The 20831-nt window shown below is 43.9% G+C and overlaps 1 protein-coding gene across 1 annotated transcript in view; it reads left to right on the plus strand.

The window, feature by feature from the left end:
- The window catches only part of SSRP1 (structure specific recognition protein 1), a 122074-nt gene that overhangs the window by 95579 nt on the left and 5664 nt on the right, over positions 1–20831 (plus strand). Inside the window, exons 10-15 of the mRNA XM_073596990.1 lie at positions 4976–5108; positions 6536–6581; positions 7470–7593; positions 7674–7844; positions 14389–14483; positions 14569–14734. Coding sequence (XP_073453091.1) covers positions 4976–5108; positions 6536–6581; positions 7470–7593; positions 7674–7844; positions 14389–14483; positions 14569–14734 — 735 coding nt within the window. The remainder of the gene's footprint in view (positions 1–4975; positions 5109–6535; positions 6582–7469; positions 7594–7673; positions 7845–14388; positions 14484–14568; positions 14735–20831) is intronic.

Genomic DNA, 20831 nt, shown 5'->3' on the forward strand with positions numbered 1-20831 from the left:
CTGGTGACGTAATCTCCGGCCATGTCCCACGTTGGTTGTCGCTTCCTGGTGGCCACAGGACGCATAGAGGATCTCTCAAACAGCGCTGTGATCAAAACGGAACCCGGAAGGACACTGCAGCCTGGCATTCCCCTCTTGGTTCTGAAGAGCCTGTCACTACCTTGATGTGCCAGTTAAAACATGATCTTGTAAGTTATTATTAATTCTTGTGTAGTAAACTTGTTTTAACCTCTACACTTAGGTGGCGCTTCCTACTTCTCCCTCTTCATGTCTGTCACAAAGCTGGCTATACTCTGAGGATAGCTGCCGCCTATATACACACACACACAATGTGTGTACTAATTTTGACCCTTTTTTTTACCCTATTTACCTTGTCGATTCAGCTTTCATTTTGCACCAGAAAAACACTTTTTTTGTATTTGTTCCTGAAGAGATGGTCTGCCCCTATTGTGGATCCAGCCATTTCCTGTTTTAAGACTACCTCTCCCTGTTTGAGGGCTAGAAGCCCTATACTCCCTCGTAGTTTGTGGAGCATTAATACAAGAAACGTGTGTATGTACTTGATGAAAAGCGCCTCTTAGGCAAATCCCTAGAGTTAAGCAACTCGCTGGGTGGAAAGGTACCCTTTTGCCCTTGAAAAAGAAGGCAAAGTCTGGAAAACCCTCTCTTCGTTTCTCTCAGGCCTCCCGGACCAAGACAAAGCCTGGTGCTCATTTATGCTCTAAGAGGCTGTTCACTGCAGAATGCGGTGCAGGAGACCTTCATTCCATGCATGTTACAGTAGCACCATGCAATTTGGTTGCTGGTTTTTTTTTTTTTTTTTTTTTTTTTTTTTTTTTTTAGTAGTGCATGCACTTCTCTTGGTGTGGTTGCAGCAATTTAAGCTCCTTCAAATAGGCTGAAATTGAGCTGCACCTGGATCGCATGTGAATCGCAGAGGAATGCACAGAGCATTCCTGTCAGATTTGTGGTGGGAACAGGCCGTATGTCCCAGTTCCTCAAGTCCTCTAAATCCATGAGTAGTGAAGGGGACCCCCACGTTTTACAATGGGCAAACATTTGTTGGCCTTCATGGCCATCTGGTCCCAGGACAATTCAGATGTTTGGGTCCAGATTGTTGTATCCAGTGACTACAAGCTGAAATATTGGTCTCTGCTTCCACCCCGATTCCTGTTGTTCCCTCACAGATGGTAGACCTTCAAGGTACTCTAACAGCTCCACTCTCAAAGGATATCCATTGTCCTGGGTGAGAAGGGATTTCAGGGTTTAGTTAAAGCAGTAGTAAACACCATTTGGACACTTGTACCTACAAGTAAACTTATAATAAGGCTTACCTGATAGGTACAAGGAAGATCTCCTAAACGTGCATCATTTAGTAGATATTCACTGTTTTTTGCTCGTGAGTAACGTCATCGCATCTCGGCCATTCAAATGGTGGGAGCCTGCGGACCTGGAAGGAAAACCGTGTTAAGATAGAAACCCTGTCAGTGGTCACATCGTGCTGCTGGAGGGCTTCGTTTTTAAGGTAAATCTTTCATAATGTGCTAGTATACAATGCATACTAGCACATTATGCTATTACCCTGGCAGGGGAAAGTATTCGTTTTTTTTCCTGCAAGTTTTGCTACCACTTTAAACCGTTCATACCCAAAGCCAAATGAGGCATCTGCCCAGTACTGTATCTAAAAGGTTCCCCACACCTTCTTCTTCCAGGTACAAAACATCTGTGTGGAATCCGCTGGCTTCCCATCATCTGGGAGACCTTCAAGCCTCGGTGAACCCTCCAAGGATGCTTGCTTGCATTTCCACATTCCTGGCGTGTCACCATGTTTTGCCATAAACATACGTCTCTAATTTGTTGCCCCTTATTTTGATCTGTCCACTGCACCTCTAACACAACAGTAAATAGAAATGTTCATGAAACCATAAGGATTAAGAGGTCCCTGAGAGGTTCCTCATAAATATGGGGCATCCCCTGGACCGACCATTATCCAAAAGGTAGTGCAATTTACAGCCTAGACTTGACTGAAGAGGAAAAAAGGTGCAGGAACCAGAAGAGGTGCAAAGATGAAACTGGAGAAAAGGAGCTAACCCACCTACTGAGTAAAGAACTAGAAAAGGGATAGGAGTAGGGAAGAAAGGGAGGCCAGTAGGGTAGAGGCCGAGAAATGGGGAGAAGGTAAGGGCACAGGACTGTCAGTCACAGGTGGGCCAAACTGGCTGGGGGGGGGGGGGGGGTAGGAAAGGCATATGACTGCATATGCTCCCAAATTTTGAGGAACTTGGAGAGTCATTGCGGATGCTTGACATCTGTTAAGCATCAACAGGGTCATGCGATCTCTCACCCCCTGTTTTTTCCAGGCTTGGGCAATTGTTCTTTTTGGCTGACAAAAATAGATAGGAGATGATATCGCAAAAGCTGTAGCTAGTGGCCATGTGGTTTGAGAACCTTAGGGCAGCCATGACAGCTTGGCTAACAGTAATATTACAGAAAAATCTGAACTCACTCCCTCCTCTCTTGTGCTCAGGAGTTCATAGTTTTAGACTTCAAAGGAACGGTTATCTCAACAGAGAAAGCAGAATCAGGCTAGGTCTGTAAAAATCGCTCATGTCTGCCTGGCAGGATGTCCAGGCCTGTCATAAAACTGTCACCCTCTCAATTCAGAGAACCAGCAGACACCATTCGTAAATACTTTAGTGCACATAAAGCTTAAACAGTGGAATAAGTATGAAATTTCAGCATGTTTCATAACTTCCAAAGTAATAGCACAGCCATTATGTGGACATATTTAGTTTCCTCAGATAATTTGTAACATTTCAAGTCCAGACACCCCTATGTCAGGTCATTTGGAAAACCACTGGTACCCCTTATTCCTCTTAGGTAACCTAGACATTGGAGACCTGGCATGTTTATATCTGTTTTGAAGGAAATCTCATGCTGAACAATGATATGTTTGTGGACCTAGTCTAGGACCCTTCTATAACATCACCCAGATGGCCAAAACCCCAGAAACAGTGGTCACTGTAGGATGAATTGGCATGGGCAATGTAAGCAGCGACCCTTTACCAATGTAGGAGCACCTTTTATGCCGCCTCCATGGTGGCTGTATTAAATGAGCATTTGGCCACAGAAGATAAGGGCCCCGCTCCAGTTCGCCAAGTCTTTTTCGGTCGCCAAGTCTTGTTCCCACTGAACTACATAGGTGAAAGAAGTGAAGCGTGAACAATTCAGAGAAGCATAGAGAGCTGAGATATGAGGTCTTGGGATCCCGAAGAGTGCAGGCAGGTGTGTTCAAATGCAGTTTGCTGGAACGTGTGCATACAAGTCCTGCGCAGCGAGGTGAGCCAGTGCTGAAGTTGGAGATGGCAGAAGAGCTCTGCTTCTGGTATGTCATGGGTCTTCCGAAACGAGGCCCACATGGGAAGAGATCTGACGGTTAGGAAATCCTGTGAGTGTCCATTAGCGACCCACCAAGAGAATGCCTGTGGTTGGACTAGGCCTGGGGGAAAGAGGGTTGTTAGTGATTGGGAGCAGAGGCAGAAAGGGCGATATGAGGCAGGCAGAGTACCGCACGGAGTCCCAAATTTGTAAGTTATGATGCGTGAGTGGCCTCAAAGTCGAAGGGTGAAGATTATAAGGGAGCCAAAGGAGGCTTGGCATGGTGATGGGGGCGCAGTTGGGTAAGAGAACCCACAAAGGAATATCAGTCATGAAACGGGGATAATTGAGCAATCTGGGCAGACCAAGTAGTATTTGTCGATATTGGGGACAACCAGACCCCCATGTAGCCTATGTATCATAAGGGTCGCTTTGGAGATCCTGGGGTGTTTATTAGCCCAGATAAATCGGAAGATTCTGTTTGGGAGCAAACAGAGAAAATACGATGAAACTCGCACCGGTAGTGTGCAGAAGTAACATAAAAGTTTAGGCAAGATAGTAGTTTTCACAGAATTAGTACGACCTTTCCATGATAGGTACGGGAATTGCCAGGACTGCATAAGGGCAGATATAGAGCATAGCAATGGGTAATAATTAGAAGCAAATTGAGGAGTAGGAGAGTGTCAGCCGGATCCTGAGATAGTCCATATGTTGTGGGAGGACCTCCATTGGAAAAAAAAGTGAGACTCTAGGCAAGTGTCAGGGCCAGGGTCACGTTAAAGCGGAGTTCCAGGCAAAAACGCAACTATGTGTTGAATAAGAGAGGACCCCCATGCCCCACTAATTTTTGGATATAATTTTGTGTTTTTGTTTTTTTTTTTGTTATATAATGTCTTCAAGCTGGACTTTCGTCTTACCTCACCACGGCAAGGTACATCATTTCCTCTTTTACATCGGCTCCTGGGATTGCTGTGTCCCAGGAGTCCATGGGGGAGATCGGGAGGTGCATGCTGGGTGGCCAGCATGCACCTAATCCCAGAAGAGACACCCAATGGGCTTCAGATGCCCACAGTCAACATGGCCGACCTGTGTATAAGGAGATCAAAGTAAGAAAACAATGCTGCACAACTAACATAAACGGGACACTTCAGTATAGCCAATTGTTAAAGAATGAGCAGTGACTGTCACGGGGTAATGAATGTTATAAAAAAAAGTCAAACTCTGCTTTACGGGTGACCGTTTTGTTAAAGTGATTGTAAAGCCGGGACCCTGTGGAGAGAGACAGCATATCCTCACCGAAGAGATGAAGGGGCTCAGGTAAGTAAAACGGGGGCTGGGGGGCTGGTGACTGCCAGGTGTTTTTTCACCTTAATGGAAAAAACATAACCTATAGTGGGGTTTTTAATTGCACTGCTTTAACAAAGAGGATGTGTTAGATGTGACAACTCTGTTAGCAAACAAATTTAGGTTCAAAGTAGGAGCCTCTATTAGTAGATGTGCTGTTATTGAACTACATGTTGCCTTGCATTCCATACCTCTTTTGTTCAACTCTCCCCCCACCCCCCCCCCCCCCCCCACCCCCCCCCCCCCCCCCCAGGGCATGAAGCAGGCGTATGATGACTATGCGGACTCAGATGATGAACAGCATCATGATGCCTACCTGGAGAGGATGAAGGAAGAAGGAAAAATTAGAGAGAATGCTGACTCGGATGACTCTGGAGATGAATCCGGTGGGGAAACATGTTTAAAGTTTATGCTATAAATTTGTTTGGTGCAGAGATTAATATTTTTGTTTGCGAAAAGTCTATTCACTCCAAAGTCATATGCAAACTTTTATAAGTACTTTACAAATATAGTTTAAATGTACTGATAATTTTTGTATGAGGCTGAGTTCATACTAGAGCGCGGAGCGGCTCACAGCAGGGGGTCTGGTGCGTCTACATTCACTGGTTCAGATTTGATTTCAGCGCAAATATTTGGCTGAATTGGGACCTGAAATGGACCAAAATATGCATAGGACTCCTGTGCATTTTGCATCCGGAGAGGTGTGAACCGGCTCCATTGAGAGCCGGTCACAATCTCCTGCAATGTGAATTGGATGCAGAGAAACCCCCGCATCCAATTAGTGGACCCAGCCTGAATGTTAGTACAAACATCCTTTTAAATATCTACTTGGTGAGTGGTCAGTTTAAAGCCTGGTGCACACTATAAATTTTTATTTTATTCAACTTGGCAGGCTGAGCGTAAAAAAACTGATAGATTGCTGTATGAACACAAGCGATGTTGGTACATCGATCTCTCCTGCTGTGCTATTGTGTTCTGACAGGGGGACCGCCACCACCAGTCAGCTGATCGGATGCTGGCTTTCCAGTGCCCATTCACCAGAAGCGGGTCGTGAGACCCGTTGTCGGACAGGGAGCTTTTGCACACGCGCCGAAAGTCGGCTGGTCCCTGCCTAACCGACCATTTTTAGCTCGTGTGTACCTGGCATAAGTCTTAAAGCGGAGTTCCACCCTAAAGTGGAACTTCCGCTCATCGGATTCCTCCCCCCCTCCGGTGCCTCAATTGGCACCTTTCAGGGTGGAGGGGGGTGCAGATACCTGTGTATAATACAGGTATCTGCACCCACTTCCAGGAATAGCTAGCCGCAAATGCCCACCCATCCCCGTTGTGTTCTGGGAAGTACACAGTTCCCACAACACAACGGGGACCAGTGTAGACGTGCAGCGCGACTCGCGCATGCGCAGTAGGGAACGGGGCAGTGAAGCTGCGATGCTTCACTTCCTGATTCCCTGACCGAGGATGGCGGTGGGGGCAGCCGAGAGACGAGCAATCCATCGGCTTCGGCTGCCGACATCGCTGGGACAGGTAAGTGTCCATTTATTAAAAGTCAGCAGCTGCAGTATTTGTAGCTGCTGGCTTTTAATATTTTTTGTTTAAGTGGACCTCCTCTTTAAGTCACCATAGCTTTTATGTTTTTAGCTTTGTTCCCATATTTTTTAGTTTGCTTGACAGATGTTTGTTGTTGATCAAGCTGTCTATCCTATCTTCCACATTTTGTCCAGCAACTCTACTGTACTGAGACTTTCATGCAGTTTTTTTTTTTTGGAAGACTCAGGCTTCCCAGCCTAGCTTAGACTTTCCTGTTTTTTTGCAGACGAATCATTTAACCCAGGGGAAGAAGAAGACGAAGTTGCAGAAGAGTAAGTTATTTAAACTTTCAGCACATATATACCTTCTAGACCCCTCGTGCACAACAAGCTATTGGACACCATAGACAAAGCAGCATTGCAGTGCGGTGCTTAGAGTGTGATAAAAAAGTGTTCACCAACGGGGGTCAACGTTCACTGTTATGGCCAGGGTTTACTTTCACTGCCACTGACTACAATGCAGGGTGGTGGGTAGGTGTAAAATTTCACTGCCAGTGACCAGCAGTGCAAAGCGGGAGGGGGGTTAAATTCCACTGACAGTGGCCAGCAATGTGGAGGGGTTAGCTCTCACATCCACTGACTACCTATGGTGGGGATGGGTAAATTGCACTGCCACTGACAACCAGTGTCTGGGGAGTTTAATACTACGGACACCAGTTCTGGTGATTATTATTGCATTCACTGATACCAATACTGGGGGTTATTGCACTTGCTGACACCAGTGCTTGGGGTTATTAATGCAGTCATTGACAATGATGCAGGCGGTTATTATTGAACTCCATTGACATAGATGTTTGGGCTTAATATTAAACTCGCTGACACCAGTTCTGGGGATTGTTATTGCACTCTCACACCAATGCTGGGGGTTAATAACCCTTTCAACCCATTCACTGACACCAATGCTGGGAGATTATTGCACTCCCTATTAGAGTGTGCATTACAATACACTGCAAAAAATGCAGCAGGACCAACATTTTTGGGTGTTGAGATGTGAAAATGTGCAGCTTTTGTGTGGCCCTTTGGAGGTGTTGGGGACCACATTTAAGGCCCTCTATCTTTTTAAAGTTGACCACCACTGTTCTGGACAGTGGATTGATTTGGTCTCCCAATTGCTAGTGTGCCACACTTTTTCCTGAGCCCATGTTCCTTCTGCTTATATAGGTTTGACAGTAATCCGTCAGCAAGCTCTTCCAGTGCTGACAGTGATGAGGATAAGGAAAAGCCAGCAAAAAAACCCAAGGTATCCAAACCTAGTAAAGAGAAGAAGCCACGCAAGAAACCAGAGGTAATTGTATGAATATTACATACTGGCTGCTCAGGCTGGCTTCTGTAACAGGCCTCTTAATAATAATTTCTCTTTTCAAGGGTAAGAAAGGCAAAGACCCCGCAGCACCTAAACGCCCAATGTCAGCATATATGTTGTGGTTAAATGCTAGTCGTGAGAAGATAAAGGGTGATAATCCCGGGATTAGCATTATTGATCTGTCTAAGAAAGCTGGCGAAATATGGAAGGGTATGTCCAAGGAGAAGAAAGAGGTAAAAAAAAAAAACTTCAATCTAAACATTGACCAGGCTGTTGTCATTCTAATCTTTACATATGCTAAACAAGCTTTTACATGCTTTCTGCTTCCAATAAATGATTTGACAGCTTATCAGCTTTTTACACTCTAATGTTAACACAGAGCCAGGGGCAAGGGAAGAGAGGGAGAGTAGAGTGCTGAGACCAGTCTTGCACAGCTTCACCGATTCTTTAACCACTACCATACCGGGCCTATTCTGGCACTCCTCTCCTACATGTAAAAATGATAATTTTTTTTGCTAGAAAATTACTCAGAACCCCCAAACATTTATATATATTTTTTTTACAGCTGCCCTAGGGAATAAAATGGCGGTCGTTGAAACTTTTTATCTTGCACGGTATTTTCGCAACAATTTTTCAAACTCCTTTTTTTGGGGGAAAAAAAAGGTTCAGGATTTAAAAAATAACCAGACAGTAACGTTAGCCCAATTTTTTTCTTGTATAATGTGAAATATGATGTTACGCGGAGTAAATAGATACCCAACATGTCGCGCTTTAAAATTGCGCATTTTCATGGCATGACGCCAAACTTCGGTACTTAAAAATTTCCATAGGCGACGCTTTAAATTTTTTTACAGGGTACATGTTTAGCTTTACAGAGGAGGGGTCTAGTGCTAGAACATTACAGTATTACTAGTACATTATGACTGCTTTCACACTGAGGTGCTTTACAGGCGGTATAGCGCTAAAAATACGCCTGCATATAGCGCCTGTAAAGAGCCTCTCTTCTCACTCCAGTGTGAAAGCCCCAGTGCTTTCACACTGGAGCGGTGCACTGGCAGGATGCCAAAAAAAAAGTCCTGCAAGCCACATCTTTGAGGCACTGTAAGAGCGGTGTATACACCCTCCTATAGCGCCCCTGCCCATTAAAAGAAAACATTTTAGCGGCGCTTTACCGCCAACGCCCCAGTGTGAAAGTAGCCTTAATGTATCTAATGCACCATTCTCAAGCTCCATTTTAGCCCCCTCAGTACTAGCATGCTTCTTTATTTGCAAAAAAAAAAATTAGATCACCCTGGGGTGTCTACTTTCCAAAAAAAAGGGTAATTTCTGGGGTTTTTGTACTATTCTGGCATTTTTATTTTAACAAAGTAAGGGAAAAAGTAAATTTCAACATTTTTGGTCTACTTTTTTCTTTTCTTTTTTTCAAGCAGCAGTTATTAAAGACCACCAAAAGAAACCTATATCGGTTTCCAAAAAATGTTAAAACTAATTTGGGTACATTGTTGCATGATGGAGTAATTGTCAAACTATCACAACAGTGAAAAACGGCCTGGTAATAAAGCGGTATTGCAGGCTCATACTCAAATGGTTAAAGTATAACTAAATGCAATTTTTTTTTTTTTTAAGTTTTAGATAAAATGGAGAGGGATTGGCACACTTTGCCAATGATCCTCAAATACTGGCTATTGGCCTGAACTCTGGGGTGATGACACTTTCTTGGCAAAATTTCTCCACACGTCTTCCAGGACAGCCCATGAGACCTAGGGCTCCTCCTACCAGGACAGGAAAACCATTAAACCCCACCGGATAAAAAGGTGGTCGTCCAGGCTCCATGTCAGTATTAGTGTTTCCTTCAGGCGGGGGTAACATGTTTCCTGGAACCTGGTTCTCCTAGTCTCATGAACGTTGCTCCTGATGGTTGGGGAAATTTTCTAGGTTCTCTTCCACCAGTGCGGCACCTCCACCGGGTGAGTGGGTTGTTGCTGTCCCCTGCTCTTAGCGGCGTGCTTTCCCTGCCGACAGAATTGCTGGTATGTGCAGGGGAAAGAGGAAGCCGCAGTGCATGGGGGGGGGGGGGGGGGGGGGGCTACTGCGCTCCAAGCTGGCTCACAGGAAGTACCTGGCGGGGTTACTTCCGAGGCAGATGACGACATCGGCGGGCGCCAGAGATGCTGGTTCCAGTCTCCATACAGCGTGAACAGGAGACGCTGGTGTTCAAAAGGTGAAGACCCAGCAGAGGCTGTGGACCACCAGAGGGGAAGGATTGATTCCTCTGCAGCACCTGCACAGGCAGCGGATGCAGGCCCAAGACAACATTTTATGACGAAACGCGCGTCGGGAGGTTGGACATGCTGACGTCATCGCGCTATCCTTGCAGTGGAGGGGTATTCGCTTGTTCTGCCAGCTGGCTTTTTTACCTTGTTACTTTTATAACCATGTAAGTGCAACCTTTAACTATTAAATTTGAATATTGTTATGAGTTCCTCTTCATTTTGGGTAACTGCCTGACATATCTGTGATCTGAGCTCTTGTGATCGCTCACCTTGAAGCTTGCAGTGGCCTGTCAACTACCTGGAGGTGCCATTGTTGCTACTCTGGATAAAGAACCCTGGCTGGGTTACAGTCACAGGTTTTCAAAAGCTTGCTTTCTGGTAAGCTTGCAATCTGGTGAAGGTGCACTAGTCCCTTGGTGTTTTAAACCGCCCCGGTTTATCTCCTGGTGATTTATGGACTGACTCTTCATATGGTGTTTTTTCAATTATCCTCCCCCACGAACTTGTTTACAGCTTTTATTGTCCTTTTTTTATTTATTTTTTTCATTCACACCATCACTGTATATGGTTATTCACGTTATTATAGTGGTTTCATTCATATGACCCAATTTAAATGATCTTTTTTCATTAATATTTTTTATTCACTCATATAATCGCTGTATATGATTTTCACAATATTATTATAGCACAGCTTTATTTCTTGTTGCTTTTGTTGGTGTGTATCTCACTTTCTAGCTGCAGCTTATTTGTAGAAGTTGAAGTTGATTTGTGTTAGCGCGGTATTCTTTATTTACCACTTCAATCTATAGCCCAGGAGAATCTTATGGGCAGAGGGGAATCTGGCTTCACAGCAGTGCACCTGAAGGGGACACGAAACTGTCTGGCTACCAGGTGTGTCAGGACAATTGGTCCCTTCATCCGGAAATCTTTGCAGAACTTACCGACAGATGGGCCGTTGGGCGGCACAGTGGTGTAGTGGTTAGCACTCTCACCTAGCAGTAAAAAGGGTTGCTGGTTCGAATCTCAACTATGACGCTACCTACTTGGAGTTTGCACGTTCTCCCTGTGCCTGCGTGGGTCTCCTCTGGGTACTGCGGTTTCCTCCCACACTCCAAAGACATGCTGGTAGGTTAATTGGCATCTGTCCAAAATTGGCCCTAGTATATGCATGTGAGTTGGGGACCTTGGATTGTGGGCTCCTTGAGGGTAGGGACCGATGTGAGTGTGGGATGCGTATGTGGAGCGCTGCGTAAATTGACGGCCCCATATGGGTACCTTACATTAAAAAAATAGGGATAATTGTAGACACGCACCCACACTCACTCAGGTTGAACTGGATGGACTAGTGTCTTTATTCAACCTTACTAACTATGTAACTAGGTATCTATGGGGATCTCCTGAAGCAGATCTTTTCGCAAATTTTTTTTCCCCTGAATCCGGCAAATCAATCGTTGGAACGATGCTCACCTTTTGAACACCAGCCTTTTGAGATAGATGCTCTAGTGAATCCTTGGCCATTCAGCCTCTGTTACGCCTTCCTGCTGATTACGCTAATTCTAGATCTCATCTTAATAGCCCCTTTTTTGGCCCAAGAGTCCATGGTTTTTGCTGTTGCAGACTCTAGTCGCAGAACCTCCACTCAGCCTCTCAAAGAAACAAGAGCTATTGTCTCAGGGTTCAGTGTCGCACCCACAGGTGGCTTCCTTAAACTTGACGGCTTGGTATCTGAAGAAAAGATGCTAAGCGCCCAGGGATTTTCAGACAAGGTAGTCGAGACCCTGGTTAACTGCAGAAAGCCAGTTACTAGAGCTATATATTCAGAGGTTTGGAAGAAATGTAACTCAAGGTTATATGAAAACCAAAGATTAACTCATAATGTTCCTTCAATTTTGGAATTGTTTTAAGAGGGTGTCGACAGAGGTCTTTCTCTTTTAGTACTTTAAAGGTACAAGTGACAGCTATCAGTGTTTTTCTCCAGTGTTCTCTCTTGGAAAATCCCACTGTAGCTAGATTCTTTAAATTAATATCTAGGTCCAGGCTGATAGTTGTTAGAAGTTGTCCTACCTGGTACCTGTCACTGGTGCTTCAGTCTGGTAGACTTCACTTTTGAGCCCCTGGAGGATATTGCAGTTTAACCACTTAAGGACCAGCCTCGTTTTGGATTTTAGGTGTTTACATGTTTAAAACAGGTTTTTCTGCTAGAAAATTACTTAGAACCCCCAAACATTATATATGGTTTTTCTTCTAACACCCTAGAGAATACAATGGCGGTCATTGCAATACTTTTTTTTGCACCGTATTTGCACAGCGGTCTTATAAGCGCGCATTTTTTGGAAAAAATTCACTTTTTTGAATAAAAAAATAAAACAACAGTAAAGTTATCCCAATTTTTTTTTATATTGTGAAATATAATGTTACGCCAAGTAAATTGATACCCAACATGTCATGCTTGAAAATTGCGCCCGCTCGTGGAATGGCGTCAAACTTTTACCCTCAAAAATCTCCATAGGCGACGTTTAAAAAATTCTACAGGTTGCATATTTTGCGCTACAGAGGAGGTCTAGGGCTAGAATTATTGCTCTTGCTCTACCGGTCGCTGTGATACCTCACATGTGTGGTTTGGCCACCGTTTTCATATGCGGGCGCTACTCGCGTATGCGTTCGCTTCTGCGCGCGAGCTCGTCGGGACAGGGGGGTTTTAAAAAATTTTTTTTTATTATTATTTATTTTAAAATATTTTATTTATTTTTACACTGTTTAAAAAAAAAAAAAAAATTGTGTCACTTTTATTCCTATTACAAGGAATGTAAACATCCCTTGTAATAGAAAAAAGCATGGCAGGACCTCTTAAATATGAGCTCTGGGGTCAAAAAGACCTCAGATCTCATATTTACACTAAAATGCAATAAAAAAAAAAAAAAAAAAAAGTCATTTAGAAAAATGACATTTGAAAAAATATGCCTTTAAGAGGCGTGGACGGAAGTGACGTTTTGACGTCGCTTCCGCCCAGCAGTATCATGGAGACGAGTGAGTGCCATCTTGGCCTCACTCGTCTCCAGACACACCACGCAGAAGGACGCGATCGCCTCCGCCGGCTCCGGTAAGCGGCGGAGGGCACCGGATCGCGGCGGGGGGGGGGTTGGGGGGGCCTCTCCTGCCACCGATAAAAGTGATCTCGCAGCGAATCCGCCACAGGGACCACTTTTATCTGAAAGCCGGCCGCCGCACGAAAACGGGGATACCGGGGTTATGGCAGCTAGCTGCTGCCATAACAACGATATCCCCGTTCAAACTTAGGACGTATATAGTCGTGCGGCGGTCGGGAAGTGGTTAATGACTTACCCTAAAGACAATTTTCCCTGTGGCTATTACCTCAGTTTTTAGGGTTACAAGCCCTTTTAGTTAGAGTGCCTTTCCTCACAATCTTGGAGGATTGGATTGTCTTAAAGACAGATCCGGGAGTTTTGCTTTCCACAGACCGCAGGATATTGTACTGACAACCTTTTGCAGCACGCCGAAGGGCGACAGAAATTAAATTTTCTGTTTTTTTAAGACATTAGCATTCTTCTGGTCTATCTAGAAGTCACCAAGAACTTTAGGAAAACAGACGCCTTGTTTGTTCTCTTTTTTTCAGGAGCACACAAGGGAAAGGGAGCATCCAAAGCCACCTTGGCTAGGTGGATAAAGCAAACTATTTCAGAATCCTACAACGTTAGGAAGATTCCTCCGCCTTTTGTCAATCCGCAAGAACCTTGTCTGCGTCTTGAGCTGAAAGGGCTGGAGCCTCACTGGAACAAATATGCAAGGCTGCCACATGGTCCAGTTTTTCGACCTTCGTTGAACATTATCGCCTGGACTTACTATCTTCTCAGGAGCAGGCGTTTGGTCGTAAGGTCCTTCAGGCAGTTGTCCATCCCTAGAGTGGTAAGTTCTGGCTCATTGTCTCATGGGCTGTCCTGGAAGATGCTTGGAGAGAAGCTGAGTTAGACTTATTGGTAACTCCTTTTCTGAGAGTCTTCCAGGACAGCCGGATTCCCACCCGGTTATGTCTTGAGTTGTGTAATATGCATATGTTTTGCAGGTACGTCCTACGGTTCTTGAGAAATACTGACCAGGGGCCTGAAGGACTGCCCTTTTATCCGGTGGGGGTTAACGTGTTTCCTGTCCTGTAGGAGGAGCCCTAGGTCTCATGGGCTGTCCTGGAAGACTCTCAAAAGGATTTACCAGTAAGTCTAACTCAGCTTTTTATCAGTAAAATTCCGCAGAAAAGTAAATGCTATTTGTAACAAGACTGTATTTCCTTTTAATGTCTGCAGTCCAGTTGTGCTTCGATGTGTGAAATAATTTTTTTCAGCATATTAGCTGAACTTCCTACCTTTTTATAGAAATCCTTTATCTGTTCTGTTACACTTTATCCACCCCTACAGGATTGTGTTTAATATTTGAGTGTAGGTCTATTCTAAGGGAAATTGCATATGGTAATACTCTTATTTTCGTTTTACAGGAATGGGACCGTAAAGCGGAGGAAGCAAAACGTGACTATGAGAAAGCAATGAAAGAGTACAATAAAAATGCCCCACCCCCTGAAGTTTCCAAAAAGTGAGATATGTTTGCTTTTTTTAAGGGTACAATAGCCCTGTTGTCACCAAATTATTTACTATATTTAACCCGCTATTTCAATAAGGGAGAAGAAGTCAAAAGGAGAAAAGAAAACATCTGAAAAGACTGAGAAGAAAAAACCTGGGAAGGCTGCCTCTCCTGCTAAAACACCTGTTAAAACAAACACAGTTAAGAGTAAAGAGTTTGTATCCAGTGATGAGAGCTCTTCAGATGAAAGCACACATAAAAAGGTTGGGTTTCAGATGCAATATTCTTTTCACTATGATTTAAATTGGACCTGTGATTTATTATTAGGTTTAATATGTTATGGGAGTTGACACTTTTTTTGTTAAGGGTTAAAGAGTTTTAAAAAATTTTAGGATGTGAACGTTAAAGCCCAAACTATTTTCCTCTACAGAAGGTGGCCAAAAGTTTTGAGAGTGACAAGTATTTTCACAAAGTCTGCTGCTTCAGTGTTTTTAGGTTTTTGTGTCCGATGTTACTATGGTATACTGAAGTATAATTACAAGCATTTCATATGTGTCAAAGGCTTTTACTGACAATTGCTTTAAGTTTATGCAAAGTCAATATTTGCAGTGTTGACCCTTCATTTTCAAGACCTCTGCAATTTGCCCTGGCATGCTGTCAATCAACTTCTGGGCCACATGCTGACGGATGACAGCCCATTCTTGCATAATCAGTGCTTGAAGTTTGTCAGAATTTGTAGGGGTTTTTTTTGTTCACCTGCCTCTTGAGAATTGACCATACATTCTCAATGAGGTTAAGGTCTGGGGAGTTTCTTGGCCATGGACACACAATTTTGATGTTTCCAAAGCCACTTATCATTTTTGCCTTATGGCAAGGTGCTCCATCATGCTGGAAAAGGCATTGTTCGTCACCAAACTGTTCTTATATGGTTGGGAGAAGTTGCTTTTGGAGGATGTTTTTGTACCATTCTTTCTTCCTGGCTTTGTTCTTTATTCATTGTGAGCAAGCCCACTCCCTTGGTTGAGAAGCAACCCCATACATGAATGGTCTCAGGATGCTTTACTGATGGCATGACACAGGACTGATGGTAGTGCTCACCTTTTCTTCTCCGGACAAGGTTTTTTCCGGATGGGCAAACAATCAGAAGGGGAATTATGAGACAAAATTACTTTACCCCACTCCTTAGCAGTCCATTCCCTGTACCTTTTGCAGAATATCAGTCTATCCCTGATGGTTTTTCCTGGAAAGAAGTGGCTTCTTTGCTGCCCTTCTTGACACCAGGCCATCCTCCAAAAGTCTTCTCACTCTGCATGCACTCACACCTGCCTGTATAACAGTGTGAAAATTGGTGTTGCGCAGACTCTTGAAGTGTATCTAAAAATTAAGTGCTATATAAATTTGCCAGTAAAATAAAATAAATTACAATTTGTAAACACATACATGCTTTACATAGTGCAGTTCATTGCAGAAGAATATAAATGAATGAAATTGATAATAGTTTGTTCTTCAACGATGAAGTGCCAAATATACTTAGTGGTTTTTTTTTTTCTCTATATTTTGGACTGAAAGTCAGATCAGTTAAGACGACTCTCATAGGGAACCATTGATTTTGAATAGAGGCAGAGAAACACTGCTAAAAGCTAGAGCGGCTAAACGCACATCAACACCAATGCAAAAAGCTACTAAAAATTTGTTTTTACTGCTGCTTTTTCCTGGCGTTAGTAGTGGCTTTGCTGCTCGTTTTTTCTAACGCCCTGTGTGCATGAGGACTCATTTTGATCATCACAGCAATTGTTTCATTTTATTTACACGTGGGTAGTGCAGAGGCTCTCACCTGCCTCATGCCATTCCTGAGCAAGCTCTGCACTAATGGTGCCCTGATCCTGCAGCTGAATCAACTTTCTTGGACGCCCTGAAGCCTTCTTCACAATAATTGATCCTCTTTACTTGAAGTTCTTGATGATCTGATAAATGGCTGATTTAGGTGCAATCTTAGTAGCAGCAGTATCCTTGCCTGTGTATCACTTTTTGTGCAAAGCAATGATGACCTCACGTGTTTCCTTGCAGGTAATCATGGTTAACAGAGGAAAAACTATGATTTCAAGCACCACCCTCCTTTTAAAGCTTCCAGTCTGTTATTTTAACTCCATCAGCATTAGAGTGATTTCCAGCCTTGACCTTGTCAACCTGTATTAACAAGAGAATCACTGTCTCATGTCATCTGGTCCTTTTGTGGCAGGGCTGAAATGCAGTGGAAATTTGAGTTTTTTTGGCATAAAGTTCATCTTCATGGCAAAGGACTTTGCAATTCATCTGATCACTCTTCATAACATTCTGTAGTATATGCAAATTGCCATCATAAAAACTGAGGCAGCAGACTTTGTGAAAATTTTATTTTTGTCATTCTCAAAACTTATGGCCAGGGATGTAATCTCTGCTGCCATCCTGTTTTTGTTATTTTTGGAAATCAAGGTGGTTAGGCTGTGGTATAGATTAGTTTGGCATTCTGAAACATATCTGAAGTAAGCTGACGATTCACCCTTTTGTGGCCAAAGGTACCTTTTCCTGTGAAGGATCAGAAAGGTTCCTTGCAAGATGGGCTGCCAGTTCAGACACTTGTCTAGGTTATGGCCATTAAGGAAGAGGCATCTTGTGAGTCAAAACAGGAATGTTTCTGACTGGCTGAAAGGAAGGCCTTTGAACCACCAACAGATCCAAGATTAGATTCCATGGAGGAAGAGGTAATTTGACATGGGAAGCCACATGAACCAACCCCCTGAACAAAGGTCATGGATTTCGGCGTTCCCCTTGGTACTTTGGAAGTGCTTGGCTGCAGGGGTGTGCTGTAAAGGTCCAGGAAAGTGGTGATCTAAACCGTGTGGACCCGCCTCCCATTTCCAAGGGACCTCCCAATGCCTCCTGTTTAGGCAGGGTGTAATTCTACTCTCCCTTAGGAGTTTGAGCCAACTTACTGTCTTGTTGTGTAGACCTCCAACCATAAGGGTTGCAAGAGTCCCCCCATCCCTGTCACATTCACTGTCAGTTTCTGACTCTGATATGGCTACTGCTTTCCTAACTGAGGGAAATGAAGTTTGCGAATGATGAAGGTGATCCTGTTTTGTAGGATTATGCACGTGAAGAGGCTGCTTTGGCAGTTCTCTCCCCTAAACTCAGACACTGTTTTGGTGGACAAGGTTAGCACTTGTTTAAAGTTAAAGCCTGCGGGGGTGGAGGTGGGGAGGTTGCCTTTTTAAAGAAAATTTGGATTTATCAAAACTGTTTCCTGGGACAAGAGAAAGCTCTTACCTTCCAAGAATGCCACAAACCTACCTGTGGAAAAACCTGCACCTTACGGCGCTTGGAAGCGTTCCTTTGGAATTTTGCAGGTAAACATTCTCAGCTGTCAGAAATCTGATTCGGGAGAATGACCTGAAGGATAGTGTGCTGTAACCGGAAACCTATCCGATCTGCAGGTACATCTTCAGTTTTTCAGCACCAAGTTTTTCTTTTCTCAGCTTTGTAAGGCTACTACCTGGTCTCTCCTGTTCATATTTTTACTGAGTTCTACCAGGTGGCTGTTCAGGCTTCTGAAAATGCTGGGGCTTTTAAACCCTCTTCTGTGGGCCTGTTGTTCTGTTGCCTACTCTTTATTGTATTGCTGTTGGACATCCCAATCTTCTATGAATATTACTGTATTATATGATAAAGAAAAGGGTATTTTTGACTTGCCTATAAAATCTTTCTTGAAGTACAGGACACATGACTAAAAAAACTGAAGGTGGGTGGGAGGGGTTATATGGGGGGTCCTGACAGCAGTTTTTGACGGTCCAACCACAAGGTGGGAGCGTATAATTCGGACATCTGACCATACTGCTGTTCAACAAAGGGATTTTACTTGTATGTCAAAATCCCCCTTTTACACCTGTTATTTTTTGCTCTATTGAAGATGCTTGAAAATGTTTCTGTGGGCAGTTTGCTAGTAACACGTGGAAATACAATTGCAAATTCATACTAGTACAAGATGAATTCCGTTGTTCTTTAGTTCTTTAGTTTACATTGCGGTACACAGGAATTAAATGAGTGTTGGTTTACACTGTTGCTTACTGTAGGCTTTGAAAACTAAAAAGTGCCAGCCTGGTATAACTCTTCCTACTCCCAACATGAGATGCCCCCCCCCCTTTTTTTTTTTTTTTTTTTTTTTTTAGGTAGAAAAACAAATTTTAAAAAAGTTTAACCTTTTTTGCCAGATCTTTTTATGCTCATGGGGCTAGCCTGGAATATGTTCTTTAGTTACTGCATTGTGCTGAATTCCTTTTGTGTGTGTGTATGCTATTTGTTACCCATGAGGCTCTTTCTGGGTCCAGAGCTGTGAGAGAGCCTCAAGTGTGGCCTTGTTTCAAGAATCGCTTTGTGAGTAGGCTGGTCGGGCCAAGTACTGGGAGCTACCATTTGAGCAGGACCACTGGGTAGAGTGTTGCATATACTCTTATCAGCCAGCCTTAAGGAAATACTTTCTCGCTACTTACTGCTCCTGATCTCAAGTGACGCATGAAATATCCTGGTCTTTGCTGCCACTCCTTCAGTGACCTGGTCATCTCCAGCAGTCCTAACTACTCCTGCTGCAAGCAGCTGGTTTGGAAGTCCGGTTCCGATGATGTCTGCAGTGCACCCACTAAATAGCTTGACAGCCTGCAATATTGTACTCTGCTAGAGTTCCTGCCCTCTTTGTGTCTTCCTTAGCTTTGTGGGGCATGGCCCTCTGCTTGGTTATCCCCAAGGAAGATTTCAACACAGTTGTGCAGGATTTTATGGGCCAGAGAACAACCTTCACCTGCAGGTTCATTATCTGATAAGTGTGCTGTCTCTCTTGCTTCTGCTGAGTCTCTTAAACCTTTAAGGGAGGTGGGGGAATCATGAGCTGCTGGGCATTACTTCCAGGCTTAAAGAGAATGTCTCTTCTCTTATTGAAGTGACTCGCACCACTTTCATGTTTAAAGAATTTAGTCTTTAGATTCTACCAGTTCTGTAATCTGTGTAGGCTCCTTTAGGGACCCTAAGACTACAAAGATTATTCAGGCACATCTGCTACTTTGACTGGGAGACTTCTGATCAAACTGCACCTCCCAAACACGTAGCAGGGGCTTTATTTTTTTGTTAGGTGGTCTTTAAAGTGTGTATTTAAAGATCTCATAAGTTAAAAATTGAAGACTCTGGCCAGGGCATTGATGCTTGTGGCAGGCCCGATCATGAAATCTGCAGGACAGGAATCTGACCACCTGCCAAGGCAGTTAGAGCTCTTGCCTGCAAGAGCTACTGTGTGGACATGTTGCTGAATGTCATCCGGCTCATCTCCTGGATGAATTTCCTCTCCGTGAACATGTGGAGAATGCTGCTGAAGTGCATTAAAAAAAATGCTGCTGTGCATGCCTTTCAAAGGACAGTGTATACATTTTTTTTTCCTTCTGCCTTGGATACCCTTATTAAGCATATCACCCAGGAGTAAGGATACTCGCCTCTCCTTGCAGAGGAACCCTAGACCTGTCCAAGAAGGTTCACCTTCCCTCATTCGACAAGTTTCATTACTCAGTCGCCAAACTCGAGCTCAGTTAACTCACAAACCTTGGACTCCCAAGTCCCCAAACCTGCAGATAAATTATCTGAAGGGATGCCCTGACTTTTCAACATGAGGGATGTTTGTTAGTCTTTGCAGACATCTGGACAGCTCTTCCCCCTCCTTGGTTCATGTCTTCCAGTCTACCTGTGTTATTGCACAGATTTGCAGTTCACTGTGCAGCCCTTGGCGTGGCTTTTGCAGCCAAGGGGTCATCGCCCTTAGTTACTGCAGTGGAAAGGTTCCAGGATGTTTATTCTAGCCTGTTTTACTGTTTCAAACAAAAAACGGGCTTTTGCTCCATTTTGGAGCTCAAGGCCCTAAATATGTTCATTTAAGCTCGGAAATTCTGCATGGAATCGGTCGGATCTGTCATAGCCCTTCTTCACCAGGAAAACTTTGTAGTATCTATGGATATCTGTGGTTCTCAGGCTGATGGTAGCCTCCTTTTTAATGCAGTTTAATTTGCCCAGTTCTCCAGACCCTTACAACTCAACATCCTGTCAACGGGAGACAAGTTGATTCAGTCTTTAGAGAGACCCCTCACCAAATGGTGAAACCACAAGTCTTGCTGCAGCATAAAAGGTAGACTGCTGTCCTTAGCAGGATGGTACCGTCGAGCTATACTTTACCTACTATGAACCTCCCTCCTCGTCTGCTCCACAGGATCAAGATTAAAGGCATTCCATTGATGCTTGTAGCTCCACTCGTAGCTCCAGACTGCGGGAGACCGATATGACTCCACCAGC

The sequence above is a fragment of the Aquarana catesbeiana genome, linkage group LG08 (assembly GCF_042186555.1).
Source record: "Aquarana catesbeiana isolate 2022-GZ linkage group LG08, ASM4218655v1, whole genome shotgun sequence".
Lineage (NCBI taxonomy): Eukaryota > Metazoa > Chordata > Amphibia > Anura > Ranidae > Aquarana > Aquarana catesbeiana.